Source organism: Desmodus rotundus, chromosome 1, assembly GCF_022682495.2.
Source record: "Desmodus rotundus isolate HL8 chromosome 1, HLdesRot8A.1, whole genome shotgun sequence".
In the NCBI taxonomy this organism is placed as follows: domain Eukaryota; kingdom Metazoa; phylum Chordata; class Mammalia; order Chiroptera; family Phyllostomidae; genus Desmodus; species Desmodus rotundus.
Window position 1 is genome coordinate 15,208,755 of NC_071387.1, and position 22,459 is coordinate 15,231,213.

At 44.2% G+C, this 22,459-nt stretch overlaps 1 protein-coding gene across 1 annotated transcript in view; it reads right to left on the reverse strand.

Moving 5' to 3' along the window:
- PAPPA (pappalysin 1) overlaps nucleotides 1-22,459 on the reverse strand; it is a 215,232-nt gene that overhangs the window by 105,497 nt on the left and 87,276 nt on the right. Inside the window, exons 8-9 of the mRNA XM_053921287.2 lie at nucleotides 9,489-9,617; nucleotides 3,777-3,868 (exon numbers count right to left, since the gene is read on the reverse strand). Of these exons, the coding sequence (XP_053777262.1) occupies nucleotides 3,777-3,868; nucleotides 9,489-9,617 (221 nt within the window). The remainder of the gene's footprint in view (nucleotides 1-3,776; nucleotides 3,869-9,488; nucleotides 9,618-22,459) is intronic.

Genomic DNA, 22,459 nt, shown 5'->3' on the forward strand with positions numbered 1-22,459 from the left:
TATCTTATGACAACAATTTTCGGTAGGGATTCTAAGTGACAATCAACAGAAACCAACTTTGGCTAACTTAAGCAAAACAAGCAAACAAACAAACTCTATTCAGAGAACACTGGATACTTATGGAAGACTCTCTGGGAGGGCTGGAGAGCCAGTCGCAGGAGCCAAAGCCCAATTCCAAGCTGAAGGTTAGGTCTGATGCCTGATCTTGTGAAGATATCTCAGAGCTGTGCTACACACAGAACGTTCAGCACTGATGCTGGATGCTCCCATTGGCACTTTGGAAATGCATGGGCTGTGGCCGCTCCAACCATCTTTATCGAAAAGGATTCTGCAGGGTCCCTACGTCTTCTCATTCAATGTCTTGGGTTGGTGTGTTGGACTGGGGGTCAGAGGAAGGGCGCAGGTCTTATGCCCACACACAGCTATAGGGGAGGGACTGAAAGAGGGAAGAGGACTGGGTTTTCAACTCCCTTCCTGGAGACTGGGCTCTGCCTCATTATTATTATAACAAGGAGAGCTCTTTTCTAGAGGGCAGGGATTCAAAAAGTAAGCATCCAAAAATACCGGTAAATAATTTCCACATTTGAGTCCCAAGACTTTTACCATTTTCTGGACGAGGACACTGAAGCTTAGCCGAGGTCACACGTCTAAACCATGCTAGGAACCCAGGTCAGTCTCACTCAAGCTGGTCTCTTGGCCACTGTCTTGACAAATGTAATGACGAGGACGATGTCTGCCTCGGGAAAGCCTCCCACACTCCGGTCCCATTTCTCTGACTCATTCAGGCTGGATCTCTGGGGAGCCAAAGATTCATGTCTACTCTTCAGCTGTTTTTCTGAGAGGAACATGGTTTTCTAGACTCCCAGCCGTGCAGCCTGTCCTTGGACTGATGTTCCTGACAGCTGGGAATGCGGGGTAGACTCCTTTCTCCCTGGAACGCCCGGGGGCTCTGTGACTGTCTACAATGGAACTGTAAACGGCGAGGGCAGGGGGCATAGTAGAGGCCGCTCCTCAAGTACAAGCCACAAGCGACACACGGGGCTAACAGAGAACCTTCCCTGGACACCAGTCACACCACTGCCGGTTCTGTCTGCTGTTCCATTCCTTTACTCTAAGCATCATTCTGTAGCACTCCGTTCCTTGCTCATCCCTGATGCCCCACAAGACAAGCTGTCTCTCTTAAACAGTTTACCACAGTGCGCTCTGGAGGCAGGCTCTCTGGATTCGACTCCCCAGTTCTACCATTTAACTGCCTCTCCTTCATTCACCTCCTTGTGCCTCAACTTCCCCTTTTGTAAAAGTAGTACAATAAAAGAGTTATGAGAGTAAGAGTTTATAAATACACTTGATATATAATAGGTGTTCAAAACATATTATTATCAGCAGCAGAACATGTAGAATCCAGTAGAGAATGATAGTATATAAAGTGGATCTATTAGGTTCCAACTCTCATTCTCTTAATAACTCCCTCATCTTCATTCCTTTCCTCTGAAGCATTTCAGTTAACACAGTTTGCAAATCATTGATCTAGTGCACACCAGTTATCTTGGCCAAGGTATAGACGGGGAAGTAAGACGCAAGGAGGTTAGGCAAGTGGGGGCTAGACTCACTGTCTGGTGCTATTTCTAACAGAGGCTCCCAGGCCCCACTGCTGTACATTCAACATCCTTTTCTTTTTCTGAGAAATGATGAACTGTGCCATAATTTTCACTTCCTTTCTGCACCAGGCTGCAACCACCAAAAGCATCAAAGACTCCAAATCCATACACCAGGGGTCAGCAAGTGTGGTCTGTAAAGGGCCAGATAGTAAATGTTTAGGCTCCTTGGCCCATAGGTCTCTGTTGCAACCACTGGCACTCTGTTGTTACCGCAGGAAAGTACAACAGACCATCAACCGGTAAAGGAAGGGTGTGCTGTGTTCCAGGCCATTAATTACAAATATAAACAGCAGGCCAATCCTGGTTGGTGAACAGTAGTTTGCAGAGCCTTTTTATGGACAACAAGCTAAGAGGCTACCTTATTTTTGTTTATTGCTCTATAGTACTAACGCGACATAGAACGAGGATGCCAGGCCCCGAGCATCTTTTAGGTACCATGTCCTACCTTCCCCGCATCCTACCTTTCCCCCAGAAGCACTTGAGTGACATGCCACCTTAGTGCAAATACAACAGGTAGATACTCTCCAGCATGGTCTGTGACAGCAAAGGCGAGGGTTTGCCTTAGGTAGAGCTTGTGACTATGAGAAATAATAACCACACACCTTGGAAACCACCCAACAGTAGTACAGGTAAGGCTCTTAAAGACCACCTCATTCAATCCTTTCCAGTTGCAGGAGATAAACTGAGGTCCAGGCTAGGGACATGATTTGGCCAGCTTTATGTGGCCAGTTGTCACGACAGCTGGGACTGAAGCCTGGTTTTCTTAATTTTAGTCCAAGGCTCTTTCCATCACACTATTAGGCTAATATCAAGCTTTCATCAAGGACCATCCATATAGAAATCAATGAAGGAGAGGGAAAAAAACAAACCACCTTCTGCCATTTAAAAACCCAAGGCCTTGCCTAGAAACTCTCCTGTCCTCCCTGGATGCCCACCTTCCCTTTCTTCTAGCCACAGACAGTAGTGGGATATCTCCATTGTGTTGCTCAGCCCCTGCTTGGTGCCAAGGACATAGTAGGTGCTCAGTAAATGTGTTTAGAAGGTAATAAAAGATAAATAATACATGGAAAAGACCTCATGGAGCTCACAATTTACCAGAAGACAGTCTAAACTCACCCCTGTAATGCACTGCAAATGTGAAGACCCCATGACATTTCCTCCCCTTTAGTCCTAGAAAATTGCCTTTCAGTGAGAAACCTTCCCAGCAATGTTTTCATTCCCTCTGTAGCTGCCCCTTCCCCTCCTCAGAGAGAGCACCTCTGTCTTTTGTACTTGCAAATGATTTGTGATTAGTTTTCACCTCCAGCCCAGGGGATTAGCCAGGGGACCTTTGATCTTCAGGTATCGATTTGCATCTTAAAGGAAGTATGATCTCATCCGGGCCAGCTCAAAATTCCATCCCTGCCCCCCAACCCCTGTGTGTTTACCAGCCCCGGGCTGGCCAGGGCCTCCCGAGTGGGGCTGAAACAACAAGATCAACCAGACTCCAAGAGAAGGCAGAGGGAAGGTGGGAAAAGGACGTTTGCTTTCTAAACACAGGCTGGTCTGCTCTTCCCCCTTCCTGGAGTCAGAGAAACGGCCCAAGGTTGTAAGTGTGCAGAAGGGACCATGGGAGGTGGTGTAGCAAAACGAACTGAGCACATGCTTGGGGATCAGACAAAATGAGGGGCAAGCCCTGGGCTGCCTCGAGCCTCTTCTAACCTGTGCGACTCTGGGCAAGTTTCACAATCTCTCTGGCTTTTGACTTTTTCTCATCTGTAAAGTCAGAATGAAAGCCTTAAAAATCTATACTAACAATCATCCTGGACAGTTGATATGAAGAAAAGCAATAATGTGTGTAAGGCAAAGTTAGATCACCAGAGAGGTACCAGTCATCACTGTCACCTCTGGGAACATAAGCTACCAAGGGAAGGGAAACATCTGCCCTTTGATAGTTTTCACTTCTGTATTCCCGGGTGCCCCAAACAGCGGCTGGCTCGGAGGGGGCACTCCGTTCACATTTGTACTATGAAGGAGTGAATCATCATTTAGTCCTAACTGTTGCTGTGACTGTAACTGGCCAAGGATTCCTCACTGTCCACTTCTCCAGCCAGGTGCAGGGAAATGACAAAGACTCACCAATGCAATTGAAGGAAACTTCCTGGCGGCAGAAGAGGGAGCAGCCATCGCCATTGATCTTATTCATGTCATCGCATTCTTCGCCTTGGCTTCTGCAGAACAGGTATAGAAGAGAAAGGTATCACATCAGCTTCAAAACCACCATGGAAACGTTCCCCACCCCCCAGCCATGAACTTTCCGTGAGGCCTCAGGCTCAGCCCTTCCCCTGTGTGAGTCTCTGTTTCTTCATCATCAAAATCAGATGCCTAAAAGGTGTAAATTTGTAAGATTCTACTATGTCTGTTTCTGATGACAAATAGAATTTCTGCTTCGAACCCATTCTCTGAAATCTTGTCAGTTACGTCAGCACGTCAGATGCGAGTCAGAAATGGATGGATGAGTGAATAAATGAATGAACAGACTTCACTGCATTGTGTCTGGAAAATGTCACTGTTGTTTTAGAGTGGTCAGTTTCAGGCAATTTTGACGTTTCTAAAATATAAATTGCTGTTTTTCACTATGCCCTCTTTCAACCCCCTCCCTTTTTTCTGGAGGCCCTTAAAGGTCAAGATGTGTTCCCATTCACACGCTCAGGTTTGGTGCTTCTTTCACCAGGAAGTTTTGCCTTCTCCGTGGGGTGTGTCATTTCCTGGTGGGAGAATGCCTAGGCTGTGGAACTATGCTTCCAGGAAACAAAAATGCCTCCTCTTGTTTATTTTAGGAATTACTTTCATCACCTAAGGATGATTCCGCAGAGGTTAGGATGGGAAGAAAATGAGCAATGCTCTCTGAATTGGACCTAATAGAAGAGAAGGAGGAGCAATAAATGAAAGATTGGATGAACTGCTGCTGTAAAAAAAAAAAAAAAAAAAATCCCATCCTTTGAGAAGCAAAAATCCTGGGTTTTGGTCCCATGTTCCAAACCAGCTGAGTGATCTCCAGCAAACCACTTGATCTGTCTGGTCTTTCTATCTTGGACAGTTTCAATCGATTAAAATTAAAAATAATTTAGGATGCCATGTCTTACTTAGTCACAGCAGCCACATGTCAAGTCCTCAGCAGCTTGGATGTAGCTAGTGACTACTGTGTTGGACAGCACGGCATATATGTTCATCCCTGCAGAAAACTTCATTGGGAAGTGCTACTCTAGATGCTGATTTGGAGTTTTCTCACAGGCTGAAATGGGATAATTATACCTACTCCTTAGAGTGGGTGCAAGAATGGAACGTAACTTCACGTGACTGGCACGGTGAGTATCACATAATAGATGCTCGGGGAATCCCAGTTCCCATTCCCACTGTGTCCTGGGAGGTCTCTGCAAAGTGTGTGGCAGCTGTCCCTCCCTCCCTAGAGACCAGCTGGGACCTGTCACAGCATGGAAGAGACCTCAGACTTTTCCTTTCACCCTGGCAATTAACACTGGGACATGTTTGTTGCTTTTAAGAGGTGTCAGAGTAGCAGGATGGTGTCTTGCTATCAATCCTTAAGATGGCTAGGGCACTGCCTTGATCTCCAAAGAGCCACCCAAGTTCTCTCCTGTCTGCAAACCCATAAGCAAAGAAGTCCACATTTCAAGCTGCGCCTCTATTCCAATCTCAGCCAGTGAATCTTGCATGTTGGATATTGGTGATGGCCTTGCGCTTCTTAGCCATTTCATGGGTTATCTGGGGAGAGGTGTTTTTTTTTTGTTTTTTTTTTTAAACCTGGGCTGGGTTCCCTAAGCCACAAAGAATACTTGTAACCGGCCTTGCCTCACCACCCAAACAGTATGTTCTACTGGTTTAAGCATAAAATTAGGGTCACCACAAATATCTTCTAGGCATGAGAGATCTATCATTAGATAGAGAGGTTCTGAAAAACCTTCTTTGACCCCACAGGCTGGAGTGGGTGGCCATCTTCTCTGCGAGCAGGCTCAATCCATCACAGCACTTGTCAAGCTGTCTGCCTTTGTCCTTTACTCGAGAACCCCCTATACTAGGCTTCAAGATGCCAAAGGAAGTAACGGAGTCTTTGTCATCCTAGCACCCCAGTGTTGGCACAGTGCCTGGGACATGTAGCGGCTCCTTTGCTTGTTAGTTTTGTGTGGTTGTTGGTCCGACAGCAAGGCAATGGTGAATCCAGATGAAAACCTGGGCCCTGGGCTTACATCTTGGTTCTGCTCCTTATTGGGTCTGTAAGCTTGAGAGAAGTTCTGTAATCTTCATGTGTTAGTTATCTCTTTTGTAAAGTACAGTAATAAGACCTATCTCCTATGGTTGTTGGAAGAACCCAAGGAGATGACCATGTAGCAGAGTCCTGCATGCACAGTAAAGGCTCAACTAATATTTATAAATACTACTATCATTGTTATAATATTCATCCAGGGTTTTCATCCATTAGGGGCCTGATTGAGTACTGGGTTTGTCAGTAAGTCTTTGTAAATTCCTTTATATGCACACACGTGTGCGAGGTCTGTCTGCCAAAAGTCCAGCCATTGTTAATATAAAGAGAACAGTTTGTGCAACATCAATGTAACCTGGCAGCCAAGGAGAGTGGACTGGAATGTGCCTGAACAATGACAATTTCACTGTACTGGTCAGCAAGGGCAGTAGACTCCAGTGAGTGACCATAGGTACTGTGTGGCCGTCCCATTCAAAATGACTGAGCTAGCAGAGCAATGAATCTGCATCAGATTTTGTGTTAGGCTTGAACATTCCTCCGTGGAAACTATCTGTACGATTCAGAAGGCCACACCTATGGGAGACTGGTGATTGGCAGCTTCATCACAACAACACGCCCACTCGTGCATCCCGTCTGGTGCAGAGTTTCTTGGGGAAACATCACCCAGGTGACTCAGGCCCCCTACAGCCCAGATTTAGTGCCCTGCAACTTCTGGCTTCTCCCAAAACTAAAATCGCCTTGGAAAGGGAAAGCGATTTCAGGCGGTCGATAAGATTCAGGGAAATACCACAGGGCAGCTGATGGCGACTGGGAGAACTGTGTTTGGTCCCAAGGTGCCTGCTTGGAAGGGGACTGAGGAATCATTGTCCTATGTGCAATGTTTCTTGTATCTTATTTCTTCTTCAATAAAGGCCTCTATTTTTCCTATTCCATGGCTGGATACCTTCTGGACAGACCTTGTATATAGCAAATTAGCATGTATTATCCCCTGAAAAATCCAATTAGCTAAGATGCCATCCCTCCTTTTCTTCAAAGTTGTGTTTTTTGTCTGTGTTTTGTGTTTTTGTTTTTCGGGTGTGTGTTTGTTTTGGCTTAGGGAACTATGCATCACCTTCAATCAGTTTCTACAAAACATGACAACAGTTATTAGGTAATTGCAGGTAACTTAACAAGTATTTGATGTTTATGCAGGATACCAATTCTAGCTAAAAACACTAAAAAGTTTGTTATAAATATTATTTAAATGAATAATAACAACCACCAAGCCCTAGATCAGCAAGAGGAATGGCATCGTTTTTGAGTGCTTCACCAGTGCGTCTACCTCCGGCTCCAAAATGGAGAGACTGGGCTGGAGATCAGGTTCCCCATCGAGGGAGTTTCTTTTTTTATTTCGTGCTAAATTAGAAAATCCCAAATCCCAATTATGGGTTTTCAGCAATGACCGCAAGTGTTTCCTGGATGTTCTGGCTACGTCGCTCCATGTCGGACCCACAGCAATGGAGACTGCTGGCGCAGTGGCTCAGCATCCATCAGGCAACGTCTGCGTAAAAGCTAGAAGTTGAGGTCTTCATGTGGGAGCGAACGGCTGATGGTCTCCCTGTTCTGTACTTTGGCATGTTAAACATTGGAAACTGTATCTGCACGTTTGGTTGTTGCATCTGGATGTGGATCTTACACACACCCAACAGCACATCATCGATTTCATCCTCTCACGCATGAGAAGCTTTATTTTCTCTGCTTGAGGAGCCAAATGCTTGGCAATCCGGTGGTTTGCACCTTAATTCAACACTTAAAACTCCTTACGTGATCTCCTCAGTATTAAAATATTGATAATCTGGCTTTGAAATCATAGTTGCAGGACTTTTCTGACACGAATATATATCCTTGAGATAACACCACTTCAGCAAAACACTTGAAATCATGCAAATAATCATTACTGGCCTTATCAGTGTCAACATTTGTTTAACACTGCTATTCCTTCTTTCAAAGACTTGAACTAGTACCTCTCTTGTAACAGACAGCGCACTTCAGTGTGTGTGCTGGGCGGGGAGCAGAATCTTGTTCACACTACCGCCTTTTCGCACAGCACATTGAAAAGAGGCAATTCACTGGCCCTCACCTGGGCCTCTGCACCACATCCACCAGCCCTCCGATGCCACGCCACAGGCAGCTGCTGGCCCATAACTGATGTCTGTGTGGAGGGGAATTCACGTGCAAACTCCTGACTTGCATAACTGTGTCAGTCTTGCTCCTAGCTAGCCCTCTCCTCCCAGTGCAGGGTTCCGGTTTACATCACATACTACAAAGTCATCAGTGCCAAATGAAATTGCTCTGCCCCTCCGGCACCGGTGTCAATGATGAACTGACAGAAACGGTCGCCCAGGACATCTCTGTCACATACGTGCTACACCTATGAGCTGATGCACGTTCTGCACATCAGTGGTTTCATCAACTGTGAAATAAGTTCTCTTTACGGCACCCCTCCCCCCACAGAAACAGTCATTGCAATTCCACGTTGCACAGATATTATGTGACACCCAGCAGTGCCGTTTAATGAAGGAATTTTGCCAATAGCTTGTTTTGCCATCTTCACACATAATGTTTATCATTACATTTGCCAATAGTTTAAAAAGTCTCAGCCAGGGTGTGACTTGCAACTACGTTAGCAACAAGAAACGCAGTTTTAGCAATAAGGGACTTAATTGTGAATGATTTTTGGTCTCTTCTCCATCTCCAGGGATAAACCTATTTGATTTTGTGCTTGTTCTGGAGGAAAAAAACGGAAAGGTGTACTTTTTAAAGAACAATGCAAAAGTCTTACTGGGTTCTTGCCTCTATTTTATGGTTGCATAACATCTTGCCCTGTGGAGAAGGGGAAGGATGGTCGGATAATCCAATTGAATCCGCTTTTTAGACATCCAGCTTTACATTTTCTAATCACACTTTCCCTGTCTGGCTGCTCCTGTGGAATCTTTACACTTACTGAGTGATTTGCCTCCTTGTATCCTGTACACATATTCACATTCAATATTCACTCCGAAGCACTGTTTACTATTTATGGTTTCAACACGAGAGTGAGTTCGAATATTTTAGTATTTTTATGAGCCTTTGACTCATTTTCTACATTATTGATATAACACAGTACGACAGAATAACACATACATACCCAATTTTAACAGATGTAACTGATAACCGGCAAAGAATGGAAGAGTGCTCTGAGCTAGACGCACTGTGACCTGTGGCTGATGTGGGCAGGGACAGAAAAGATGAGGAGTGCCACCCTCGTGGCGTGCGTCTATCAGCGGAGAACAAGAGTGCACTGGCAGTTGGTGAGTAATGGTAGCTCTGGCAGAGTCACATATTACATACCCGAGAAATGCACGTGTTCAAAAAATCATCACTGCTCTTCTGCCGAGAGGAGCAAACTGCTTGCAGACAAACTGATACACTGCTGGGGGCTGCTAGTTACTCACAGCTCATGTGCCGAAGAGCTTTCCATACACTCCTCAGCACCCAGATCTCTTGGCCTAATGAGCACCACCCCTCCTCTTTCTTCAGTTAAATTTACTTACTTCTGGATAATGCCATCGCCACAGTACCCACTTCCGTGAGTGTATACGGTGGCAGGTGACAGCTCACTTTCCTCGCTTCCAGAGACGGTGACGACCCAGTACTGGTACACACTGCCAACACTGAGGTCCCTGGAAAACAGGAAGACAGCCATTAGCTACATAGATGCAGTGCAGGGGGTGGGCTGGGGAGAGACAACACCGGCCCCCTGAGTACATTCTGTCCCTCGTTCTTACTTTTGCAATCACATTCAGTTATCCAGTCAGCTGTACCGTCTACTGGGGCGAAGGCACTCTTCTACTCATGAAGGGTGACACCAAAATGCACAACAATGACAATGAGCACCAGCTGCCAGATGACCATGTATACTACTGGAGACTTTTTTATTATTAAATTAACCTGTACAATAACCCTGGTGGGTAAGCGTCAGAGGATATGTGGCCCCTAAAGGAGGTGTGGGAGAATGCCATCCAGGGAAACGAAGTGGAATAAGCAAAGGCTCAGGGGTGTAAATACCATGCCTGATTCTGGGGGCATCATCTGACCTTTTCCCATTGTTTTGAGACCTGAGCAGAAACCCCATTGCACACAGGCTAGCTGTTTCCTTACACCGCATACCCAGTGAGTCTTCCCCTCCTCCCCCGCACCTCCCTAGGTCTCTTGCTATTGACCAAAATAATAATAGTAATAGCAGCATCCATTAATTGAATGTCAGGCCCAGGGCTATCCACTTACCATGTATTTTCTCATTTGAGAATCGAAACAACATTCCACGGGCACTAGAATTTTCACTGTTATTTTACAGATGATGAATCTGAGGCCCAGCGAGGTTAGGCTTCCTGCTCACGATCCTGCGTTCTGCCTGTTTTAATCATCTTACCCCTTTCAAGGAGGGATCTTGTTTAGGAATTGCCAGTCCAAGCACTGGTTCCTGCGAGGCTTCCAGTTGGCCTTGACTGCATCGCTCCTCTGCTCTCAAGACCTCCTAGTTCAAGGCCTGTTCTGACCTCCTCACACTTCACCTTACACCAGATCCCCTCCTTCCCTTCGTTAGCCCCTCCAGCTCCCTCCCTGCTGGAGTTCACCCTGCCGTTGAATGAACCTGGCTACTGCCAATTATTCTCCAAGGCACAGACATATTTACGCCAGTTCCACAGGAATAAATCACCATCCCCATTTCGTTTATGACCATTTTCAAAGGAGGGTGTTATTCCTTTCTTTCATTTTCCTCTGCATCACTTAGTTACTTACTAATAATAAAAAAAATGCCATGGGATAAAAACACAAAATGATAATGAAGAGAATTCCTATGAGATTCCAGAGTTGCGGCGGGGGGAGGGTGGATTTCATAAACAAAAGGGCAATGTCAAAAAAATCTCGAGTTCTCCTACCCATCTGTTGTTTCAGCTGCTGTTAGGGCTGGGGCTGTCTGGGTAAGGCCAGCAAGATAACAGGTGTAGGGGCACTGGAGAGGCAATGTCTCCTGACTCAACCCAGCAACCCTAGGCTGGAGTTTACGAACACTGAAGGGCTCTGGTGAGGAACACACCCTCCCTGAGCCTATCTGGCTTACGACCCGAAGGAGAGTTTGTGTTAGTGCTGGAGCAGATAGTGAACTGGGGGTGGACCAGAAGTCCCTGGGGATTCCACTAGTGCGCTGTCAATGAAAGCTAAGCAGGTACAATGCATAAAAGTGTTGAGATATCATATGGATGAATACATAAATAATTGTTGCCTTGTAAACCTCTGGAATGCTAACTTATCGGATACTTATACAACTTTCTTTTTTATTTTAGTTTAATCAATACTTTATCTACCTCTAGACTAATGCATGTATACTTTTCCTGCCACTGCTTCTAAAAACTCCAATATTGTGGTGGGGGAAAGACTGTCTCCCCAGCGGGTACACGAAGGCCCAGACACAGGTGACATGCATTCTCTAGTGCATTCATGTTGCTCTACAATGTGCAGGCGTGCCTTATATTAAACAGATCTAACCATGTTACAGCATAAAATAAATTTTCTTTAGGCTACATCCCAGGCCACTGGGGGCAGAGGGTCACTCTCTGAAGCAAATGGAACACTTCTGTGAAAATACGTGGGTGTGAAGAGCACTTCTCTACACCGTGTTTTTCATTGTGTGGTATGTGTCACAAATGATTTATGGCTGATAATACTTAAGGTACTGTGATAATATTTGTGAAGGTTTCCCTCCTCCTTCCTACCTTGCCCTCCCTCCTCCCCTCTTCCTTCTCTTTCTTCTCAGTACATACAACTCTGAGGCAAGCAAACATGTGTTTCTATCCCGACTTCATCACTTCCTCCTGAGAAGCCAGGACAGGGCTCCACTGCTCCGAGCCTATTTCACATGAGTCACAGACCTGGCCTCACGGCATTTCCTACAGGTGAAATATGAGAACTTAGAAAGATGAAAGCACATATGTGCCCAGCCTATGGTAAGTAGATCATAAGTATTGACCTATTACTATTAATTATCGACATTCTTATTCTCTAGCGTTACACTATACTCTCTTTACTAGGGGGAATGGAGTAACAGATAACTTGTAACCTTGGTTAGGTAAACCCAGGAACATGGGACACCATCTATCATATGTTTCCAAGCTTGGTGGAAAGTCTCTTTCTAGGATATCATTTGGCTGGATCACTCTCAGTGCCTGCCTGCCACTTGCCTTCTCTCCAGGTGGTTATTCCAACTTCTGAAAATTCTGGATCCCAGGTTTGTCTTTTCCCAGGGGGGGGAATCTGTCGCCTGATAACTTCCATCCACTGCCCTCCTTCTTACCCACTAGCACCTCATGGCACACATGGGATTGGTAGAAAAACCTTAATAACCCTCCTTCTTCCAACTGTATGTACGTGGCTCATGTGTCATCTCGTGGAAGCCAGGGGTCATTACTCCAAGTTTACAGATAGGAAAATAGAAACCCAGGTCACCCCCTTCATAAAAAGGTAGGGAAGGGGTAACAGGGTACAATTGTGATTAAAAAGATTATGTTTTCCCACTGATGCCTTCTTGTGACAAAACAACTTTTCCTCCAAGATGAAGTCAACTGAATGCTGAACAAGCGCTCTTTTCTCAGGAACCCAGGTACAACAGAATTCTCTCAGGACCGGCTAGTGGCTTCTGAAGGCTTTGCTGGAGGTTAAGACCTATTTCATGGTTGGTTTAAAAGTAGGACATTTATTTCAAGTTGTTCCTTTCAGCTGCTCCTAAAACCATCTGGAAATTCTTACACTGCCACTCGCACTCCTTCCCCTCCGTGCCTCCCACACACAGGCAGGCCCCGGGCCCTGTCAATTCTTCCCGCCCGCCCGCCCGTAAGCTTCCATGTCGTTCCCCCTGCACCCCCGCTGCCTCCAACATCTCAACCTGGACGGCTGAAGCAGCCTCTGGCTTGCTCTCCAGCCTCTCCAGCCTCTCTATCTCCCTCTTCCAGTCTTGCCAACGCCGTGAGAGTTTCTTAGATCCGAAGCCCCTTCCGACCCCAAATATTCTCACCTAGTGCAGGATGAGCGAGCCGAAAAGCTGCCTACTTGTGTTTTGTTTGGAACCACAATCCTACCACTGCATCTGCAGCACGATGAGGCTTATCACTTGTGATTGCTGTCATGGAATTCTGGGTGCCATTTTAAGTTTAAGAGAAAAGCTAACCTCCGCTAGAATTTAATCATCCATTCTTCAAACTGCTTCTCAGATTAATTTCACATTTCTAGCTAATAGCTTTAAGTTGCAATATTTAAATGTGGTGAGATTATTGGCCTTTTGAAGGGTTGATTGGTTTCGAAGGGTTATTTTGTGCATCCTTTGTATGACTTTTAAAAAAAATGTGTTTAACACTTAGCTATTGTCTTTCACAAATGTCTTAAATGACATATCTGTCTCAGGCTTGCGTTTCTAGCAATTAGAAACAAAAATATTGGCATTCTTCACTGGTATGATTTTTCCATATTCCTCCTCAGAAATGTCATTTTGTTGGTAATGCATATCTAATTTGGGGTATGATCTTGTAAGAAAATTTAGTTACAGATTGTAGAATCTTAAGAATATTAATATGTGTACCACATCACTTAGTTTTTGGCAAAAAATTATATTATTTTAAGTGTTTATGTGTAGTTAACATGGTACGCCAATTAAAGCCCATTGGAAATCTGTAGACAAGTCGCTTCACTTCTTTGGCTCTATTTTTTTTTTCAATCTTCACCCAAGGATATATTTTTATTGATTTTAGAGAGGAAAGGAGGGAGAGAGAAACAGAGAGAAAGAGAGATGTGAAAGAGAAACTTTGATGTGAGAGGGAAGCATAGACCATTTGCCTCTCCTACGCACCCCCACCAGGAATTGAACCCACAACCTAGGTATGTTCCCTGACCAGGAATCAAACCTGCAACCTTTTGGTGTAGGGGATGATGCTCCAATCAGCTGAGTTGCCCAGCCAGGGCTGTCTATCTTTCCATTAGAATATATGATTCCTGTCCCATACCAACATAACGCTAAAATGAGAAATACGAAAGCACAATAGGAGAAGAGGGAGAGCGCCTCACTGCACTGTGGAAACAGCCCACTTTGTCTCTTCCAGGAACCCCTGGCGGAGCCTCGTGGTCACACCTGGCGGTGGCATGTTGTTTCCATATCAAGCACTCACTTATCCCACTGTCTCTCCAAACGGTGTAACTGAACTGTGTAATAACTGAACTGTGTACTAATACTCCTCTGAAACTCCTCTTGGGCAATAGTAATAGGGGTCGTAGTTTGCCTTTGTTGACTATCACATGCCAGACACTAAGTCTAGTGTTTTCTATGAATAATCTCATTTAACCAAACACTACGTCCTTGACTAATTATTATTCTCTCCCACTTGAGATAAAACAATAACAACAAACAACAACAACAACAACAACAAACACAACTAATCCTCAGGAGACTGAAGCGAGTGCCCATAGTCACACTGTTTTTGTCCGGGGCATGGATTTGCATCAGATCTCATTTCACCCCAAGTCAGTGCTTTCTGGAGGCGGGAGCTGTTATGAACTGAAAACTATACACACACAGCAGAGCAGAGATTAAAGGACCTAGTTTTGAACCACGTACAATCCGCATTCTAAGGCCTGTCAGAAAGTTCTAGAAGTGAGGAGAAATGCACATTCTCTTAAACACTACCACCAGCCATTTCCTCCCTCTGACCATCCGTTTCTTTTTCTATCTAGGAAATGGGAATCTGAAAAGAATGTGAAGATCAGCCCTGCAATCCAAAGCTCTAATTCAACAAGAAAAGCATCACTGCATCTTTCTGTTACGAGCTCTTCCACAGGCTAGGAGTTGCCTCAGCCCTTAAAACTGTGCACTGAGAATGGGTGCCCTCCCCCGCAGATTTGTCTAAGCTGGGGCACAGGGTGCGATGGTTCAGTGGGATGCCTCTGGCTCAGGAAAGCCCCAGAATTCCAGTTCTGCTCTGGGCTAAGCATCAGAGGGTAATGCCTGGGCACTCTGTATACCTGCGTCCAGCCAAGCATGGAGCAAGAAGGAAACAATCACCTGTAAGGCTAAGGTGATGTGCAGAGGGACTGTATACACACCATTATTGTTATTTTAATTGGCAAATATATTAATTATATAGAAAGGTATAGAGAACACAATAACAAATTTCTTGGACTTCCTACCCAACTGTGCCAAATTATAGCATTTTGCCATAGTTTCTTCATATCTCTTACTTTTGATGTAAAAGAAATTAAATATACTATTTTGTATATTTGTTTTCAATCCACCCGTGTGGTCTTCCTGCACCCCATTTCTCTCCTTCCCGTGAATGGTTTTATACCTTTTGTACGTATGCATTGTTTTGCATATTTTAAATGTGTTAATACTATATCATTATGTAGCTGGCTTTTTTTCCTCTTTTTTTTTTTTTGCCCAGCGTTGTTTTTGAGATCACAGGTATTGATACATATGGAACTAGCTCATGATTCACTGACATAAGTATTTTACTGTATGAATATACCACTTTATGTTTACTATTCTTTTCTTGATAGACACCTAGGTTGTTTTTATTATTATTGCTATCATTGTTACTTAATCATTTCAGTTGTCTTTCCAATAATGTTGCTATAAATGTTTGTGTTCATGTTCCTTTGTACAGAGAGCAAGAGATGTCTAAAGAAAATACATCTAAGTGGTATTGCCAGGTTGAAGGTCATTATGTCTTAAAGTTCATTAGACATTGCCAAATTATTTTCCAAAATGGTTGTACTAACTAACATGCCTCCCAACAGACTTCCCATTGCTCTCGGCCCTTGCCAGCACTGGATTCTGCCACACGTTCAATTTTGGCCGATTCGATTAGTATTAAATGATATCTCATTATTGTTTTATTTTGCCTTTCTCTGGCATTGGCAGGACAGGTTATCACCTCATGTGTTCGTTGATCACCTAGGTTTCCAGCTGTGTTCACTGTTTGCTCGTTGCTTTTGCCTATTTTAAATTGGGTTCTTTTTCTTTACGGATATGCGCACGTATCCCCATATACAAAGTCCTTTGCAGTTACAGGTACTATGAAATACCATTGCCAAGTCCGCGACTCCTATTTTTTTTTGTTGTTTATGCTGCTTTGTTGAGTAGAATTTTAAATCATTTCCTTCATGATTTGTGCTTTCCATGTCTTGTTGAATAAATGTTTCCTTGCTCTAAGGTCATAAAATAGTCTCCTCTATTTCCTCCGAACGGCTTTAAGGTGTTTATTTGCACATATATGGCTTCAATCACATATGACATAGTTTTTAAAATGATATGTGGTCAGGACTGTTTTCCCCCCAGAACGGATGAACCGTTTGTCCAGCAGTATGTCTGCCGGAGTTAATTCTTTCACTGCTGAAGTATAAGGCCTCTTTTGCCATATATCACTCAGGACATAGACAAGTTTATTTCTGGCTTATCTTGTTTCATTGGTCTAGTTCTCCTATGATCTTATCCATCACAGTCTATTTTAATTTCCATAGTTTTACCAAAGTCTTGATTTATGCTACAAGTCTATGCTACAGGGACCTCTTTGCTTTTTCATGTGAATTTTAAGTTTCATTTCTTAAATTGCCTGTTGAGATTGCAATTCCAATTCCATTTTCTTCATAGGTGCACTTGAAAAGAAACCTTTGTCACATTGCATCCTCCCATTTACACACATAGTTTATTTTTTTTTTATTTATACAGGTCATCTTTGGTGGTTTCGGTAAAGTCTGAAAGCTTTCTTCATAAAACTTGTGATTTTTTTATTAGGAATACATTCTAAGTCTAGGCATTTTATAGATGCCGATGCTATTGTATTGGTAGCTTTTAGCTATCTGTCTGTCTGTCTGTCTGTCTGCACCCACACACACACGTACCTGTATATCTGTATTCACAGTATCATATTTGGGGGCTGATAAAAAATAATTGCATTTCATAAATTGTTATTCTATTAGAAGTCCTCATAGATTATTTTATCAGTTCTAATAATTTGTTGATTCTTCTTAATGTTTCTATGTAGTCTCTTACAGATGAGATTAACGATAATATATTTCTTTTTAATACTCAGACTTTTACTTTAATTTCTTGTCCACTCAGTTGCCAAGACTTACAGCTCTGCCTTTATGCAAACTACATGCATAAAGTGTGAGGTTCGGGGCTTGCTTGTCTAGTTCTCGGTTCTATTTTATTTCTTGCCCCTGGTAATGTGTTTTTCTGATCTCAGTCATTCATTTTAAGGGATGCTAGTTACATCAGTTATATTTTATCTAGAATTCCCAGATAGATATTTGCATTGGAAATATGTTTAGATTAGTTAGTTCACCAAACTGTACATACAATTTTTAATATAAACCTGAAACATAGAAACCATTTGCATTGCTCAGTTGAGCTTCACTGTAGTTCAGGAATCTGCCCAAGGTCAGGGAGATAATAGTCATGAAGTGTAATTTAAACCATGCTGTTTCACTCTCGAACCCTTGACTTTTCCATGACACTGAGCTGACTCCTTAGATAAGCACACACTAGTGAGCTATACATTAACATCCAATCAAATACAGAACACTGAAACTATCTTAAGAGAAGGCAAACTCCCCTTCATTGTCCTAAAGTCTTTTGGGGAGCTGCTATCCAGCTAAATTCTATTTTATTTCTTATGTAGAATTTTAGAGAAAAATAGCTTTAGCACTAACATATCTTTAGAATAAAAGCTGACTTTTTCCTCAGTTGAGAAGTGATAATACATTATTATAATTGCTTCATTTTTTTCTAACCATAAGGATTACCCATGCCTGTTTTAGCAACTTAGACAACTTTTTGAAATAATTTAAAACAAAGAAAAGTCATCGTAAATTCTATCACCTTGTGGCAGCTATCAAGAACATTCTGGTCACCTTTTGAACCTCTAAAGAACATTCAAGTATCTTTTTATGTATAAATACACACACACACACAATTTTCCATGAACATAAGATCACAAATCTGTTAATATAACTTCAGTTTTACAGTTCATAAAAAAAAAAGAGTATAGGAGAATTAAATCCAGTTAGTTAGCTTTATGTTAGTTAATTATACTTATGACTTTGGCCACTTCTCCAAATTCTGGATCGATATATGTATATCCTTTCATTTCTTCATTCATTCGTTCACCCTAATAGCATTCACCGAATTACCCCAGCTTCCCGTAGGTTTCTGGGATTCAAAGATCAATAAAACAGGGTCCTGCCTTTAGGACACTCATACGCTCATGGAGAAGAAAAATACATTGAAATGGAAGGCTTTAGCACAGTCTAGATAGTGCAGGGGAGCAGTATCTGACCCAGGCTGAGGAGCAGGCTCTGAGGAGTGGCGTGGCTGGAGAAAGACGCAGAGAAACCAAGCCAGTAGAAGGAGAAAAGAACTGGCTCTCTTGGCAAGGACAGGGTCCCATTCGTTTCGTGGAAGACCATTTTGGTAGCAGTACAGACAACTGGCTTAGGGGGAAAGGTGGGAGACCAAATACACCTCGTGGGACGGAAGAGGTGGGAATGACCTGAGCGCCTACTACCATGTTTTGGCGGTAAGCTGAATGTTTTCATATCCTATTTTACGGAAAGAGAACTAAAACTTACAACCAAATACCCTTCCCCATTAAGTGATTCTAGAGCCGTGTAGTCTTCTAAAGAGAATTTATTTCTTAACACTCATACATTAAGGTTACATGCACACAGTATTTCCTCTATGCGATAATGATATTCCCTGGATTCCAATTTCACCTGTGTATCACCCTGAATTGTTTTTTTCCTCTCTCTCTATTCATGTGGCACTTTTTCTCTCTCCCTTTATTCACCCTGAATTCTTAAGAGAACATTTTGCTTTTGTTGTAGGCTGAGAGGTACTCTGGTCTTACTTTTCATTCAGGGAGGGTGGCTGTTCAGGATTTGGGACAGAGAGCACACTAAGCCCTTGGGGAAGAAGGTCTCAGAAAGGCAGTCTGACATCATCATGAATGTCCCCTGGGACGCATGTCAAGAAGAACGGTTATGACTCTTCCATTGCCCTTGGTTGTGATTTGGATGAACCGGTTCTTCTCTCCGGACCTTGCTTTCCTTGTGCCATTAAAAATATTACATGTATATGGAGTTTCTGGTAAGTGTCACCCCAAAGATGAAGACGACACCATCACTGGTCTTAAAGAGCCCCAGGGCAAACAGGAGGGTGAGTTAAGTGCAGTGTGGCTGTAACACAGGACAGCGCTGGAAGAGCATCGGCAGAGAGGAAGGCCAAACAAGGGTTAGAAGGATGAAAAAGGCTTAGGGAGACTTCTGACACCTGGATCCGGTCGACTCCTTCCCCTGGTGTCTTTAGCTCCCCACACTTTACTCTAAAACTCAGCATATGTTGCCGCAATTAGATGCTGAATGCGTGATATTCCCTGATGTATGTTAAGTGCTTCCCGGGCAGGGAACATGTAAGTCTTTCTTTGCTACCTATCTGTGCCTATCGCAATGCCTGACAGACATAGAATAGGTTTCCAGCAATATCTGTGCAATAAACTCAAGTTTGAGACAGTGCACATGGGAAAATGTCAAAAGACATAGCTCATGAGTATGGTATTCTGAGCATTAGGAACAGCACAAAACAGAACCCAGGTAAACCTTTTTAGAGGAAGGTGTTTAGTTCATTTAGACTGAACTTCAGGCTGAGCCAAAGGAAGTGCTATGGTTTTCCTAGAATGGTCTGTTTAGAGTGAATATAAATGTCAGAAGTCTCTGAGGCAAGATGCTGGGTCACCAAGTAATGGAGAGCCAGCCACTGTCGTAGAAGCAGGGGGCCAGACACGGGGACTCTCTAAGGCCTCCACCCCTCCTTCACTTGTGGAAGTCAGAATTAGATGTGCTAGCAGTAGGGGAGATGCTAAACCAGCATCCATGTGTTCACAAAGCCTGGGGCTCCTTCCCTTCCCATGGGTCCCTCCCTCCAGGCCCTGCCACCCAGTGGACAGCTGTACTTTCTACCTCTTGTGCCCTTTAATAAAGCCAAGCTGGGATGCTGAGATCCAATTGACAAGAAAGAATCTTTGTTTGGGAAAATGGACTTCTGGGGACCACTGTGAGTTCCAACCCATGGTCTGGATTTCACGAATGAAGATGGAGATGACAGGGATCTGAGAATCCACTGGGCATTCAGACCCCACCCAATGGGAGGAGGGCCTGCCCCTCTCACCCAGGTAACACAGAACTCACTCTTTGCACACTCACAATGCTGCCCACATTCTGTGGGAGGCGGAGGAAGGAGAAATGTATACATGCAACTGATTAATTCCAGAAGCCTTTGATAGAGTTGTCCAAAGATTTGCCCTGGTACCAATTTAAAACACAGTAGCCAATTTAATGAAACTAACAGTTTGCAGCCAAGGCCTTTGTTATTTTGTTTTAATCATCTTTTACCACCAATTGAAATGATTTTCTACTTTCTTGGTGCAATGAAATAAAACACAAGGGAAAGAATGGAGGAACAACGTGGAAATTATAAAAGGTCCAGCGCTTCAAATCCTTGGTTAAGATAACAGCAGTCCCAAGACTTTAACTGGGTGTTTGAGTCACAAGGAGATTGGAAGGAAAGCCTGGGGAAACACCACACCTGGATAGCATTAAAGAAAAGGAGAGCGGAAAAGATCTACAGGGGACTCTTATTTTTCCTGAATGCAACCAAAGGCGATGTGTGACAGCTTCCCCAAACACCCCTGCTGGTGATGGACAGGTCTCTTGATTACAGAGCAGGGGCTTGTGACAAGCTGACCGGTCGCCAAGGCCTCTGGGAGCCCAAACACCAGATACCGCTGGAGGTAAACAAGGCATGCGGCACAGTGTGAAAATCGAGGCCAAGCGGGGGCCAGCAAGTCGAGCTCAGGGACCCGGTGACAGCTGGTGATTGAGCGGCACTAACTGAACACAGTTGTCGAGACCAGGGGCCAGTGGGGAAAGCAATCTCCTTTCTCCTCCCTGTGGCCTCTTTGGGTGGCCAGCAATTTTATTACTGGCAGGGGGCAAGCCCAACGGCATTTTCAAATTTGGCATCACATCTAAAACCAAATGGGGGGGCTGGGCTTCTCTTTCTTCTCTCCCCCACCCCACCCCGTGAATGCTTTGGGTTCCGTGAAAGCCGGCGTGCAGTTAGCAAACTCCATTTCCCCTCCAATTTTGAAACCCGTGTGTACTTGGGGAAAATGTAATCCTTATGTTTCTGATTCATTTACACTTAACTCATCAAAACGCTATTTTGTAAGAGCCATTTGATGTCTGCGAAGTCTTCTGAGCTCTTTTGTAAGCTTTGCTTCTTAGAAGCAGGAAGTCACGTTTCTGACGAGAGGGAGAACTTGAACCTAAAAGGTTGAGTTTGTTTTGAAACGAGGGCTCTTGCAGGGTCACGTGGCTCCCGAGCTTAGCCAAATGTGATCTCTCATTTCCTATACTACCCCCCTCACCGGCACCAGCTGCCATGACGTTACTGATGTCAGCTCTCCATGATTTCACTCCCAGCTTCCAACAGAGACTTCGCCAAGATCAGAGAGAGCCGAACTCAAGTTCGAGTCCCAAGGTCTGGCCAAACTCCAGCGTTTGGTTATATGGGGAAGGAGCACCTGGATGCAGAATAGGGAACCTGAGGTTCAATTCCTTGTTCTGCCTTTAAAGGGCTGTGTGACTCTAAGGAAGTGGCCTCCCTTCTCTGGGCTCAAGTCTTTCATTCGTAAAGTAGCAGAGCTTCAAGGCCCCTTCTAGGTTTGTGAGTTTTCCAGTCTAATTCCTAGAAAGCAGGAGGTTTGAGCACCTCATAATTGTCTCTGCTTAAAGATTTTGGAGACTGAGTTTGTATGCAAGGAGCTTAGATGGAGGAAACACAGCAACATCGAAACAGAACTGAGAGGGTTCAGATATCATGTAGCCCACATTTCCCATCGTGGGATGGATACTAGAGCGTGGAGAAGGGGAAAAAATGGCCTCCAGTCACACAGGCATTTAATGGCAAAGTCCAGCTTTTTTTTTGACTAACATCCTTGGATGGAAGTTTCCAACCTTCTCAGTTCATAGGATATTGAAACAGGGGGCAGGGGGACCTCCTTTCCATTCTGACAACAAGAATGTGAAGGCCAGCATTAGCATGGAAGAGGGGACTGGCATTTCTGCATGAGGCACAGTGAGGTGGCGTCTGGCTTGTATTAAAGCCCATGAGTGAATGATTAATCCTGGGTGGAAAACAAAGCCCATACCTTGTAACGTTATAGGTATTAGTGCTACGGAAGATTAACCCCAGGATCCCCCCCTGGGGACCTTCTCTGAACATTGGGCTACACTGAGAATCGGTGGATGATGAAAACAGGTGGTCGCACAGGTCCTGCCTGCCCACCCCAAAGCACACACACACTCGTCCACGTGCACATCTCGACCGCTCCCACAGCTCTATGGAGGGGAAGACGTCACG